General features: G+C 30.6%; 3 protein-coding genes across 4 annotated transcripts; all 3 read right to left on the reverse strand.

Annotated features, from left to right (window-relative positions):
* Nucleotides 1–3,576, reverse strand: LOC126659533 (uncharacterized). 2 transcript variants are annotated; one of them, XM_050352830.2, is made up of 7 exons: nt 3,383–3,576; nt 3,040–3,066; nt 2,639–2,761; nt 2,071–2,320; nt 1,693–1,782; nt 951–1,188; nt 1–675 (listed from the first exon to the last, which is right to left on the reverse strand). In XM_050352830.2, the coding sequence occupies exons 1-7, from the start codon at nt 3,430–3,432 to the stop codon at nt 161–163; spliced, it is 1,293 nt and encodes a 430-aa protein (XP_050208787.1). In that variant the 5' UTR covers nt 3,433–3,576; the 3' UTR covers nt 1–160. The 2 variants fall into 2 exon arrangements, with proteins under 2 accessions (XP_050208787.1, XP_050208788.1); XM_050352831.2 differs by having other exon boundaries at nt 1,693–1,779; nt 3,383–3,575.
* Nucleotides 3,577–7,281: 3,705 nt separating this feature from the next.
* Nucleotides 7,282–9,446, reverse strand: LOC126661467 (uncharacterized). The gene is made up of 6 exons (XM_050355320.2): nt 9,388–9,446; nt 9,255–9,281; nt 8,827–8,949; nt 8,341–8,560; nt 8,051–8,144; nt 7,282–7,775 (listed from the first exon to the last, which is right to left on the reverse strand). Exons 1-6 carry the CDS (start codon nt 9,444–9,446, stop codon nt 7,282–7,284), a joined length of 1,017 nt encoding a protein of 338 aa, XP_050211277.1.
* A 1,993-nt stretch (nt 9,447–11,439) lies between these two features.
* Nucleotides 11,440–12,834, reverse strand: LOC126661468 (flavonol 3-O-glucosyltransferase F3GT2-like; the record flags this gene model as incomplete). Its single annotated transcript, XM_050355321.1, has 1 exon — nt 11,440–12,834. A coding segment is annotated over one exon (1,395 nt), but the record flags the coding sequence as incomplete, so codon positions are not given.
* Between the last annotated feature and the right edge of the window lie 380 nt (nt 12,835–13,214).

Genomic DNA, 13,214 nt, shown 5'->3' on the forward strand with positions numbered 1-13,214 from the left:
TTTTATGATAAGAAAATATATATAAAAGATAAAATTATACGCTTCAGGATAATTACACTGCACTGCATAGGACTAGTTATACTAATATATGTAATAAATCAAACTCCGCAGAATTCCAAAAACAATGTAAACATTTCAGCCGATCCGACTAAACTAAACATCAGTTTGGCACGCTGCTGCTGCCGGCGCTGCCCGCGCTGCTGCTAAGTTGAACAGTTTTAGCCAAGTGCTTGCTTCCATTAAGATGATCATTTAAGCTTCCCTCACTACCACACCTAACATTACAAATTGTGCACCGAAACTGCGAAACTTCAGCTTTCCATGCTTGAATCCTCTCGCACGATTCCTTATGTCGCTTCCCTTGAAGATGCGAAACCAGGCTTGTCTCGGCTGTGAGTGTTGCTCGACAAATACAACATTTCCATGGCAACTGAATATCATAATTATTTGATTTGTTGGGAATATTAATGCTCTCTGCCGATTCTGATTCAACACCAACAGCGGCAACAGAATTGAGCTTGGATGTCTGAATCTTGATTTTCAGCTTCTGAAGAGCATCTTCATGTCGCTTTCCCTGAAAATGGGAAACCAGGCCCATTATGCCACTCGCCGTCACCTTACACAGTGCACAATTCAATGTCTGTGGCTTTTTATGCGCTTCCACATTTTGGCTTCCTTCAGAATGTGAAATGAAGTTTTTAGTCAGCAGAACATAAAAAATGCAGTCGGGATCATATATATCTGCTATCTATATTGCATGGAAACAAAAATATTGAAACAGAAAACCTTGAAACGGAAATTAATGAAATTATATACATTTTTTCAATATGAGCAGGTTATAAATTTAAAGTTATAAAATTTAGAAGCTTTTAATGTATGACTAGACAAGTTTAGTACGACATAATCTGCTTACATTTCAGTGTCGAAATCTTTATTTTGCAAAGTTGTACCTGATATTGTTTCATCTAGGATTAAATCTTTGATCTCCAGAGATGAACATGTTATGTCTCCCTCGCTTGTCGTTGTGACCTGACATGCGTCAATAGTCCGGTCCTCTGAACTCTTTTTAGAAGGCAGTATGTCGAGAAAATCTCCACCTGTTATTTTTGCAGCCATTATTTCTTTGATCCCGTTAGGTGTACACATTCTGTTTCCTGACAAAGCGAAGCCGGATTCTATTTGCCCGACCTGCAAGTATGGTGAAAATGAATTAAAATATGCAGTTCAGCTGCAAGAAATTTAAGCATGTTTAAGACTTCCAAATCATGAGAAATTGAGTCGGAAACTTATCCATAAAGAAGAGACACTTGTCTGAGTGCACGCTGCTCAATCAAAATACTACTCCCTCCGTTCCAAATTGATATACAGTTTATGAAAAATAAATATATAAAGAACTTTAAAATTCATCAAAATAAATAAATAAATTATTTAGATAAAATGAGTTGATTGATAAGAAAAACACTTATTCTTTAAATCAAGTAGCGGTTTTGTGCTCTTGAAACTAGTATTGAAAACAGAATTTACAGTTAATAAGGCTATATATAATGTTTTACTCATTTAAGTAATAAAAGAGTGTCTATAATTTAGACAAAAAAATTAAATATTTTCTGTCAATTTAAACGAGTGTCTATAATAACTTAAAATCAAATTACCAGATAGCAATTCAAGAAATATGCAAGTACATAACTCTACCTGCTTGGTTGAGATCAATTCTTTCTTCTCCACGATTGCTGTACTATTACTATCTTTCTTAGTAACTTCAGCTTCTTCAAGCTTTGGCTGCTTTTTTAGCAAAACATGGGTGAAATTAGATATGTCGAGAGTAAAATTCAGATCATTAAATGCTATAAACTAAAGCTACTTTTTATACAATTGCAATTAATTTAAAGTTCCATACTAATATCAAATCACTTATTCATCAAAAAAAAAATATCAAATTACTTCACATCACACAGAATTGCGATCAAAATATTCTCATATAATTCTAGGCTCTAGCATGAGATAATAAAATTAGAACGGTTAACTGAGTCATGCAGGTTGACTAGGAACTTTTCTTAAGGTGAACAATACCTTGAAAGTCGCCAAAGAACCAAAAGAAACGGGATTTTTCGCAGCATCAAGTCCAGTTTCTTTCGCTTCTCCTTTTTCCTTGATTAGAAGGTAGAACTCCTTCAGCTTGATCAACCAGTCGAGAACAGTTTGTTGGTTCACACACAGGCATGGATGAACAAGGTGTTTGTAGACATAAAGAGAACCCTCAAAATGAGGAATAATCAAACAGCCGACCATGACTAGCTTAATGTAAGGCCAGGAGGTAAACCTTGCATATGCAGATGGAAAAATAAACTCAGAAAAGTGGACTGAAAATGGAAACAGAAGAGCTATGTTGCACGGTAACTTTCCGACTTCTATATTTCGACATTACATTTCTGTTTCCTAAAATACTTTTAAAACTTTGGAACTCAATCTATTCTCATAAAAAATTGTATGTTTCCAATTCGGCGTTTCTGGTTCTAATGTTTCCCTGCTACATAGACGAAAAGTTCAAGACTGAATATTATATACACAACCATTTTGCCTACCAAAATGCTAAATAAGTTCAAGAGAGTGTACGAAGCAGAATAGTTATGGCAATTACCACCGAAGCAGATTCATAAAAGCATGTTCGAATAGCGAAATCAAGGAAAAGCAGATCCAATAAGTGACCAACTTCTGTGTGTCGGTTATCGAGTTAGTCTCAATAGCTTGAACTGAAGCACATCTGTTAAGTACATAAGCAATTATCATTTATCAATGCAAATATAAGAAAAGAGAAGTCCAAATAATCAATTCAACCAAAAGTTTGAACTTTTAGGTGAGGTTACAACAATACTAATGATGTTATCATATAACTCTAACACAATCAATGACAGTTTTGAAAGTCAAAATCCATTAATCTAACAATGAAAATCAACTGATGAAATTAAACTTCATCAAATCATCATTGACAAAAAGGATGTATCTTATAGTTAATAATACATGCAAGAAAAAAAGACTTACAGAGGGTAGCCCAATGCAAAGAGAGGCCTGCAAATTAAACAAGAAGACATAAGAACTCAAGAATCAACAAGAAAACCAAAACAAAAAGCTTTAAAATACACAAATTCAGATGATTAATCAGTTTCTACAAAGAAAACCTCATAAAGTCAAAATTTAATCATTAAAGCTAGTCAACTTATTTCTATCACTCAAGAAAATCAAAGAATTAACAGCTAAAAGAATAAAACCAGAGTAAATTACAAAAACCATATTGATAAAAAGAAAAGATTAAAACATAGCAAAGTAAGGCATTGTTGACCATAAAGATTGAAACTTTTTGGAAAAAAAACAAATAAATATATACCATGCAAGAACATTAAAGCATTCTAATGCAACTTTGAAGAGAAGACCCATTAAACCTATTTGGAAATCTCACTGAAAATCTCTTTTTAGAGAAATTTGTTTGTTCCAATCTCCATTAAAATCTGCTAATAATGCAAAACCATCATGGCTAAGTAATATAAAAGAACATATAAAGTAGGAAACTTTCAAATAAAAAGGAAGTGAGGGTGTCTCTTCTTTTTCTTTGCATAGTACTACTACTACTACTAGACTCTAGTATTATTATAGTGTTAATTTTTTTTTGGGTAAATTATTAAAACCCCCCTGAATTTTAATAAAATACACTAACTCACCCCCTGGTTTTTATAAATCCACTATGATACCCCTCAGGTTTAGATATACTCCCTCCGTCCCAATAGAGTTGTTCACTTTAAGAAAATTTTTTGTCCCAAAATACTTGTCCACTTTCAAAAAGTAACTAACTTTTACACTCAATTTTCCTATATCACCCCTATTTAAAATTTACTAATGGGTAAATTGAAAGTGGACCCTATATTAAATAGGGGTATGACAAGAAAAGTAAGAAAAATTTTGCAAAACCCATGAACAATAATTGCTTTTCTTAAACTGTGTGATAAAAGTAAAGTGGACAACTCTATTGGGACGGAGGGAGTATTATACTATCACACCCATATGGTAATTTTTTTGTTAGTCAACTCAAAAAAGAGTTAGATTTGACCGTTGAACTTATTTTTTGTCCAGTTTCATCAGAATATTTTCAATTTTATTTTAAAAAAATAAAGAATTTTTTTTCTAAAATAATAAAAAAATTTGATAAAAATAATAAAAAAGTGTAAAACTACAATAAAAATATATTATATTATTGATAAAAAAATTCTAAAAATATTGTGTAACATTTAATTAAATAAATTATTTACTAACTACATTGATGTTGAAAATATTAGGTTTTTTTTGTAAGGATCATTTATTAATTATATTGATATATGGAATTCATTAAAATGTGATGATTTATGAATCGAAAATTTATCTAATATATTTATGTTCAATAAAATTTATAAAGAATCGCGCTTTAATAATTTAGTTTTTAAAATGTTATTTAATTTTTTAGAATTGTGAATAAAATTTATTAAAATGTTACATCATATTTTAATATTAATATTTTAGAAAATGAATAAATTTTTTTTTTGACAATTTATGGATGAAACTGTACAAAAAAAAAGTTTTAGTGTTAAATCTATCCCTTTAACTGAGTTGACCGACGAAAAAGTTATCAGATGGGTGTGATAGTACAATATATTTAAACTTGAGGGGTGTTATAATGGATTTATAAAAACCAGGGGGTGAGTTAGTGTATTTCATTAAAATTCAGGGGGTTTTTAGTAATTCACCCATTTTTTTTTTTGATAATATTATAGTGTTAGTTAAATTCCAAGAAAAGTAACAAAACAAAACCCAATTAGCTCTTGGCCCACTGTCCTAGACTAAGGCATTCAATTTCCACTATGCATGAACATATAAAGCATTTTCCTAAATCTAATTACTCCATCCGCCTCAATAAAATTGTTCACTTTACCTTTTTGAAACAGTTTAAAAAACACAATTATTATCATGGAATTTATAAATTTTTCTCTACTTTTCTTATTATACTTTTATTTAATGTGGGTCCACTTTCAATTTACCTCATTAGTGGAATTTAAATAGGAATATAATAGCAAGATTAGTTTTTAAAATTGTTACTTTTTGGAAGTGGACAACAATTTTGAGACAGATTTTTTTATCAAAGTGGACAACTCTATTGGAACGGAGGGAGTACTTAATATCTCACTTTTAATTATTTTTTAGTTGTATCCTCATTTTTTAAAATTTAAAATTTTAATCTATTTTTTAATTTTCACTTTTGATTTTAACCATTTGTCCAGATTTAAGTGTGAAAAAGTTTAAATAAACTTTTCATATTACTTCATTTGAAATTTATCTATACTATATATAAAAGCACGGATGGGGGGGACATGCAAATTTACTGAATAATCCTTTTAAGTTTATTACCAAATAAAAGTTTTATAGTCATTAACTAATTAGTTATTTAATTAATCACTATTGTAATTAAAGTTCTAATTAGAATAGTTAGCTAGATTATCTACAATTTAGTTGTTAGTATGTAGAAAATAGCTAATTTGTCTACAAGTTAGCAGGAACACCTATCTTTTAATTTGATTTAATTACAAAATTAAAATATTGTATTTGGAATATTATTATTTAAATTTCTATTTTATTATTTTTAAAGATATTATTAATAAAATTAAGTTAAATATTTAATTATGGTTATTATAAAATTAAAAGAACAATAAATTTAGTATGAAAAAAAATTTAAAAACCGAATATATTATATTTATTTTTACAAAAATTCTTAACTAATTTTATATTGATTATAAATAAAAAAATTGTTATAATTATAATAAATTTGCTAATATGTACATTGACGAGTTATGTTACGAGCCACATGCATAGCACGTAATGCGAAACTAGTTATGATAAAAATGCAAATTGAAACAATATAAAGTAATATAAGCAACATATTTAAACTTTTTTTACTCTAATTTGGACAAATGGCTACAGTTAAAAGTAAAAAATTAAAAATGGCTAAAATTGAAAATTTTGAAAGGTGAGAATATAAACGAAATAAACGAATTTTTTTAGGTGATTAAGCCATTTGTAAAACTATACACAACAAATATTTATTTTACTCACTCAATTTCACACAAAATATCAATTAAGGACAAATTCATGTTTTTGGATAAAAACACGCACAAATTAGTTAATTTATGATTAATATTAATTAACTTTATAAATTGGTTATATGATAATAGAAATATAATTCATTAATTGAATCTTTTAAATATTTAATAACATGGTAAAATATAATTGACTCTCTCTACCAATTACGTGATAGACATAATTTTAGTTACGGGACAAGTATTTTCTTTCAATATAATTCGGTAAAACTCAGACACGATCAAGACTCCAACAATTTTTGAAAAAATACAGTTGGTGTTAAATTTTAAATTAGTCATCAACTATAACAGAAATATTAGATTTAATGTAAGTCATCTCAAAACAGAGAAATTCTTATGTAGACTCGGTCTATCACGTCATCCGTAGACTAACCTATCACATTATGACACGTCATTAAAATGATGGCAATTTTGTAAATTCGTTTTTTACTTATTTACACCTTTGAATAGTAATATTACAAGATTGTCATCATTTTAATGATGTGTTATAATGTGATAGGTTTGGTCTACGGATGACGTGGTAGACCGAGTCTACCTAAGAATTTCTCCTCAAAACATAGTAATCAGTATAATTACTTTTATTATGAAGTTTGACATTCCTAAAGTCGATTTTGAAATATTAAACTCTGTAAATCAACAATTTTTTTTTAATTACAGAAAGATCACTAAATAATTTTTTCTTATAAAATGATTACTGAACTATATCTTTTATTATAAAAGGGTTCACCCATATAAAACATACCATTTTCACGAAAAAAACGCAACTTTTTTTGCTTACGTGGAAAGTCAAAATTTCAAAAAGGAACAAAGTTTAATGATTTTTTTATAATAAAAGGTATAACGCAATGATTTTTTTATAATTCACGAAAAGTTTATTGTTCTTTTTGTAAACACATAAACATTTTTATAATAAAAGGTATAATTAAGTGACTATTTTATAAGAAAAATTTGTTTAATAACTTTTTTCCGTAATAAAAATTTAGTGATTTAGAGAGTTTAATATCCTCAATTTGTAATAAGTTCAATTCGAAGAACATAAGTGATCAGAACCAAATTATACGTAAAAAACAAATAAATTAATCAAAATTCCAGCAAAATAGACTAAACATCAGCCTTGAACATTGCCACCCCTGCCACTAAGTTCAATAGTTTTAGCCAAGTGCTTGCTTCCGTAAAAATGATTTTCCAAGCTTCTCTGACTGCTACACCTAACATTACAAATAGTGCACTGCCAAACTTCAGAGTTCCATGCTTGAATCCGCTCGCATGATTCCTTATGTCGCTTCCCTTGAAGATGCGAAACCAGGCTAGTCTCCCCTTTGAGTGTTGCCCGACAAATACTACAAGTCCATGGCAACTGAATACCATAAACATTTTGTTTGTCAGGAATATTGACAGTCTCTGCGGATTCTGATTCAGCACCAGTAGCGCAGACAGCATTGAGTTTCGATGTCTGAAGCTCGATCTTCAGCTTCTGAAGAGCATCGTCGTGTCGTTTTCCCTGAAAATGGGAAACCAGGCCCTTTATACCGCTTGTCGTTACCTTACAGAGAGCACAATTCCATGTCTGCGGGATTTTACTGGCTTCCACATTTTGCTTTCCTTCAGGATGTGAAATGAAGTTTTTAGACAGCAGAAAAATATAAATACATAGTCGCGACCGTATCTAGCTATCTGCGATCTATACTACACGAAAACAGAAACGCTAAAATAGAAAACCTTGAAACGGATGATATTTTTTTTAAAAATATGAATAAATTAATATACTTAATGTTATAACATTTCATAAGTTTTCGATATAGGGCTAGAAAAATTTCCGTGCAGCATAATCTACTAATAAATTTTAGTGACAAAATCTTTATTTTGCAAAGTTGTACCTGATATTGTTTTATCTATGATCAAATCTTTGATCTCCAAGGATGAACATGTTATGTTCCCTTGTAGAGCCATGTCAGGATTCATATGTATAGCCTGCACATATGATTAACAAGGATTAGCATCGCTGGAGTTCTAATGAATATGAGATGTCATATTCACTTACTTTACATCATTCTGGTGCACGTCAATTTAATTTATATATTTATTAGAGGAATCTAATCCGATAAACCGAGTTCCGACATTAAAAATCCTATTGAGATAAATTTCTTTGTTAATATAAGAATTATACTTTCAAATCCGTCGAAGAACCATGAGCTTTAGTTTCTGTATCTTCTCTCTTTGCTTCAATTCGAAGGTTATCTGAGTTGAAGAGGCTCTTGAACTTGATGAACAAGTTGTAAAGAATGTGGGAATTAACAAGATGTTTATACGCACAGGCAGAACCGTTGAATTTGGGTATAACCAAGCACCAAATTATTGCTAACTTAATGTAAGGCCAAGAGGGCAACCTATAGCATATATATGTAGATACAAAAATTAGTAAAAGATTAAAAATAACATGTAATTGCAGTTAAAAAATAACATAATTTTAGTATTTCGGTATTTTTATTCAGTTTGGTTTTGAATGCAAAAGAATTTCAGTTAAATTTTAGTACAAATCAAACCGAACAAAATGAATCGAAAAGTCAACTAGACTGACTAGTTCCTTTCGGATCTGTTTAGTTCGATTAAAAAAAACTGCACGGTTTGAAGCAGAATAGCAAGAAAAATGTACCATTGAAGAAGGTTGGCAAAAGCATGGTCGAACAGCAAAATCAGGGCAAAACAGATCCAATAGACCACCAGCTTCTCTGTATCCGACTTTGAATTTGTTTCTATTGCTTGAATGGAAGCACATCTGTTATGTATAGACGCAAATAATCATCTATCTAACTAATAATATACTAAACATAATAGATTAAAATTTTATAAAGATGCTTGATCTATTATATTCTTCGGAGAAAAGAGAGCAGATCATTCCCTTATATTCAGCATCTAAAACACATATATAATTTGGAACACGACATTTCCATAAATTTTGCGTAAAATAAGAATACCAGTCAGACCACTCTCTAGCGAAATCGTTTAAATTCTCAGTTACGTAATTGAACAGTACTATTACAAGAATGAAAATGTAGATACATGAAGGAAACAGAAACTTACAGAGGATAGATCAATGCAAAGAGAGGCCTGCATGATAAGTAGAGCAGTATTAAACTTTGAAATATTGAATATCATCATACTATACTATGCATATCAAATATCAACATTAATTAAATGTGAAACTTTGACCTACCATGCAAGAAGATCAAAGCATTTGAAAGAAACCTTGGCAATTATACCAATTATACTCATTTTCTTGGCTTAATTCTCCATTAAAAACCTGCTTATATTGCAAATTGCTGGGAAATTGAAAGCCACTAGGAAGTGAAGCAGTCACTTTTTCTTGTGAACTTGTTGTTTCCCGGAACAAATTAATTAAGGTACCAATTAATGAGACAAACTTTATGCATAAATCCATAAACAATGCATTCTCATTGGCAAAAGGAATTTCGAACGAAACAGACAAAAGATTATGGTCTGTAAAAAGTAGAAACTCTCCATGTCCTTTTATAATCATAGTAATTTTTTTATTATAATTCTAAGTTCTTTTTTATAGATTAATAAATTGGGAAAAATCGATATATGTACATATTAAAACTATACTGTTGTAGTATTTGTTAAATATATCTGAATAAAATAATTTAACAGTCTAGCTTAACGACTTTTTACTTTTTATGTTAATTGCATCCAAGTAGCAAATAAAAAAATGAAAAATTTAATTGATAAAAACATATTAAAGTAACCAGTGCGTTATTATAACTTAAATGGTATAAACGTATGACAACAAACTGCTAATTCGTGAGTTTAAATCCTTCCATAAGCGCTTTACCTCAATTATCAAAAAAGAAATTAAAGTATTTTAATTTTATTTTTTTAATAAATTAGTCTATAACATAAGAAAAAATCATAAAATATTAAGAAAATATTCATCCAATTTTATAAATTTTTATGCTGTTTTAAAAACCTTTTTTTATTAATATAAAATTGAGCAAATCTATAGTATTAAGGACCATGTGCTATTAAAATTTAGGTATTTTCTAGATGGAGAACCGTGAAACGCGTGTGAAACCCTATTAAATGTCCACCTAACTAAGCACATTGATAAAATGGGTCATCTTAATAATATAAACTAGGAGAAAGACCAAATAAATCAAAAATCGAATGTACAAGGGCCAGTTAAATAAAAGAACTTTGAACGAGGGACTGAATAAATAAAAAAAATTAAAAAATGTAAGAACTTTTGTCATTTTGTACAAGAAAACGGCTAAACTATTTAACGGCGACTGAACGACACGCTAACAATTTATGTCCATTAAAATTAACCAATGAGCTATAACTCGAATATTATAAGCGCTGGACATTAATCTACTAGGTCGTGGGATCGATTTCTCCCACACTTCTCCTAAATATTAAAATAAAACCCATTAAATAAAAAATTAGCACATGAACCTATTAAAAAACAAACTATGAAGTGAAACCAAATAAATAAAAACTCAACAATACATGAGCCTTTTTGATGGGTTTAACTGGGGGTGTAAATGAGCCGAGCCGAGTCCGAGTTAGGCCAAGCTCGAGCTCGAGCTCGAGTGTGTTTTACAGGCTCGAGCTCGAGCTCGAACAATACTCGAGCTACTCGAGTTCGAGCTCGAGCTCGAGTTGAATTTAATAAAAATAAAAAAATAATTAAAAAATCAAATTTGTTGTATTTCAATTATTTTTTTACTATATATTATACAATTTAACCAATTTTTATGATGCATACCTAAATTTTGAGGTATAAAAATTTAATATAATGATAATAAAAATTATTATTGTTATTTTAATACAAGCTTGTTTAGGCCCGTTTAGGCTCGCGAGCCTCACGAGCCTCACTAATTGATACTCGAGCTCGGCTCGAGATGAAGCTACTCGAGCTCGAATTTTTCGAGCCGATCTCGAATTTTTTTCGAGTCGATCTCGAGTAACTCACGAGTAGCCCAACTCGTTTACACCCCTAGGTTTAACCTATCAAAAAATTAATGAAATTTTTCTCTGCATATGGAATAATTTGACAAAAATTACTTTAGAGTGTCAAATTATGCTTTTATTTGTATCAATCGAAATCAGTATAGGCTTTTTCGATATAATAACTCAAAATGTGTAATTAATGAACCAAACTGTCAAACAAATTTATTCATTATTTTTAAACTTGACGTGGATATTATAACTCAAAATGTGTAAATAATTTTTAAACTTGACGTGGAAATTAATTTAGTGAAATCTTATCGACCAAAGTCTTGAAATCTTTATTCGCGCGTCCATCGGCTTCAGCAGCGTTGAAAACAAGCTGTTGCATGGCACATGCATTTTCTCTAATTCTTCTTCCTTGTTCTTCACCATTCAAGATTATCTCCAGATTCTTGATTAAACCTTTCTTGGTGAACACGCCATCATCAACTCTCACACCAATCCCCCAAATCTCCTCCACAATCCTTGTATTTATCATACTATCAGCAAAAACTGACCGGCAAATCATCGGAACTGCATTTGTCATACTTTCTAACATAGAATTACTCCCACCATGTGTCACAAAAACACCAATCGAATCATGTGCTAAAACTTGTGTCTGTGGTGCCCAGGAAACTAACTTTCCTTTCAATTTAGTCCTTTCAAGAAACCCATCTGGTAATTGGTCCCTTAAATTATCCCTAATTGACCAAAGAAAATGAATTTTGCTCTCTTCAAGTGCCTCGGCTAGTTCTTTTATTTCATTACTTGGAATACTAACCATGGTTCCAAAGCTAATATATGCAACTGATGATGACTTGGCTTCCAAGCTATCCAGCCACAACAGACATCCGGTTTGATCCGTATCGGATAGTGGAGGCGGGAGTTCTAGGTTTACGAAACCGACGTTAAGCAAACATGAAAACTTTGATTTAAGGTCATTTAATAAGTCTTTAGGGTAAAGCTCTTCGTAAAAATTCATAACAAGAGCAGTACACTGTGGAAGAACCGATCCAACTTGCCTTAGCATGCAAGAAAGCAGTAGGGTTTCTTCTTTTTCATTTGATAAAACTTCATGAGGTAAATCTGTCATCTGAATTTGACCTAACCCTGGAATAGTTTTCAGAATGTCGTCATTATAGTAATAATGACGTATTATATCAGTATATATGTGAACCGATAAGGAAATCGGTACGGGCAACCAAACCGGAATCCATGGAATATTCAAATTCTCTGCAATTTCACCTCCAAAAAGCAAGAATGCATCTGTTATCAAACAACTAACTCGACCCGTTTCTGCTACCGCCTTTTCTAATCCAACTCGGAAATTATCCGGTGTTGCTTTCATGAATAGCTCCACCATATCTTCAGGATGTTCGGAACAGACATGATTATCTAAGACAGAACCATCCGTCACGTTGTATGGTTTTACATTACGAGGTAAATTGTTTACTTGAGATGCAAGAAACAGAGAATCATTTGATATCTTGGTGTTCAAGAAAGAAAATTGTGTGCCTGGAGATGAAATTGCTAGCTTTTTTAGTAGATTGAAGAGAGAAAGTGGATGGGAGCCGAACGGGAATGCCATAACGACTACATGTCGTTTCATTGGCGATAATATGGTTGCAGAGCTTTGGCTTGCCATTGGATCAAATTAAGTATTAATATTACATTACTAATTGATGTGACCAAATCTACATACTAATTTTATAATACTATAGAATGTTTCAACGTAAAACGTGAAATAAATCACATTTAAGTAGTAGTTTTTTGGCTAAATATTAAATTAGGAGTTATTAAACTATTAAAAAGAACAATTAATTAATCCAAGCAGGCAATAGGCTTAAAAATAAATGGACAACTTCATTAATTAAGAGAATTAAATTAGTAGAAGGGATGTTTTCATGTAACTAAAATATGAAAATAATATCTACAACCTTATATTTGGTTACTTGTGCAATAAGCAATTGATGACTAACAAAAAAGAAAATGCCAATCTACTTCTTGAACAGATGCAAGCATGCATTTTAAGTT

The sequence above is a fragment of the Mercurialis annua genome, linkage group LG8 (genome assembly GCF_937616625.2).
Source record: "Mercurialis annua linkage group LG8, ddMerAnnu1.2, whole genome shotgun sequence".
NCBI lineage: Eukaryota > Viridiplantae > Streptophyta > Magnoliopsida > Malpighiales > Euphorbiaceae > Mercurialis > Mercurialis annua.

What these genes read in the sequence shown, in the direction of transcription:
- LOC126659533 (XM_050352830.2), bottom strand. Translation starts at nt 3,432, where the DNA reads ATGGGTCTTCTCTTCAAAGTTGCATTAGAATGCTTTAATGTTCTTGCA. An exon ending in GTTCTTTGGCGACTTTCAAG is followed by an intron (nt 1,783 to 2,070) that starts GTATTGTTCACC and finishes TTGCTAAAAAAG; the next exon opens with CAGCCAAAGCTTGAAGAAGC. An exon ending in AATTGATCTCAACCAAGCAG is followed by an intron (nt 1,189 to 1,692) that starts GTAGAGTTATGT and finishes CCATACTTGCAG; the next exon opens with GTCGGGCAAATAGAATCCGG.
- LOC126661467 (XM_050355320.2), bottom strand. Translation starts at nt 9,446, where the DNA reads ATGAGTATAATTGGTATAATTGCCAAGGTTTCTTTCAAATGCTTTGAT. An exon ending in TTTGCCAACCTTCTTCAATG is followed by an intron (nt 8,561 to 8,826) that starts GTACATTTTTCT and finishes TATATGCTATAG; the next exon opens with GTTGCCCTCTTGGCCTTACA. An exon ending in CATAGATAAAACAATATCAG is followed by an intron (nt 7,776 to 8,050) that starts GTACAACTTTGC and finishes CACATCCTGAAG; the next exon opens with GAAAGCAAAATGTGGAAGCC.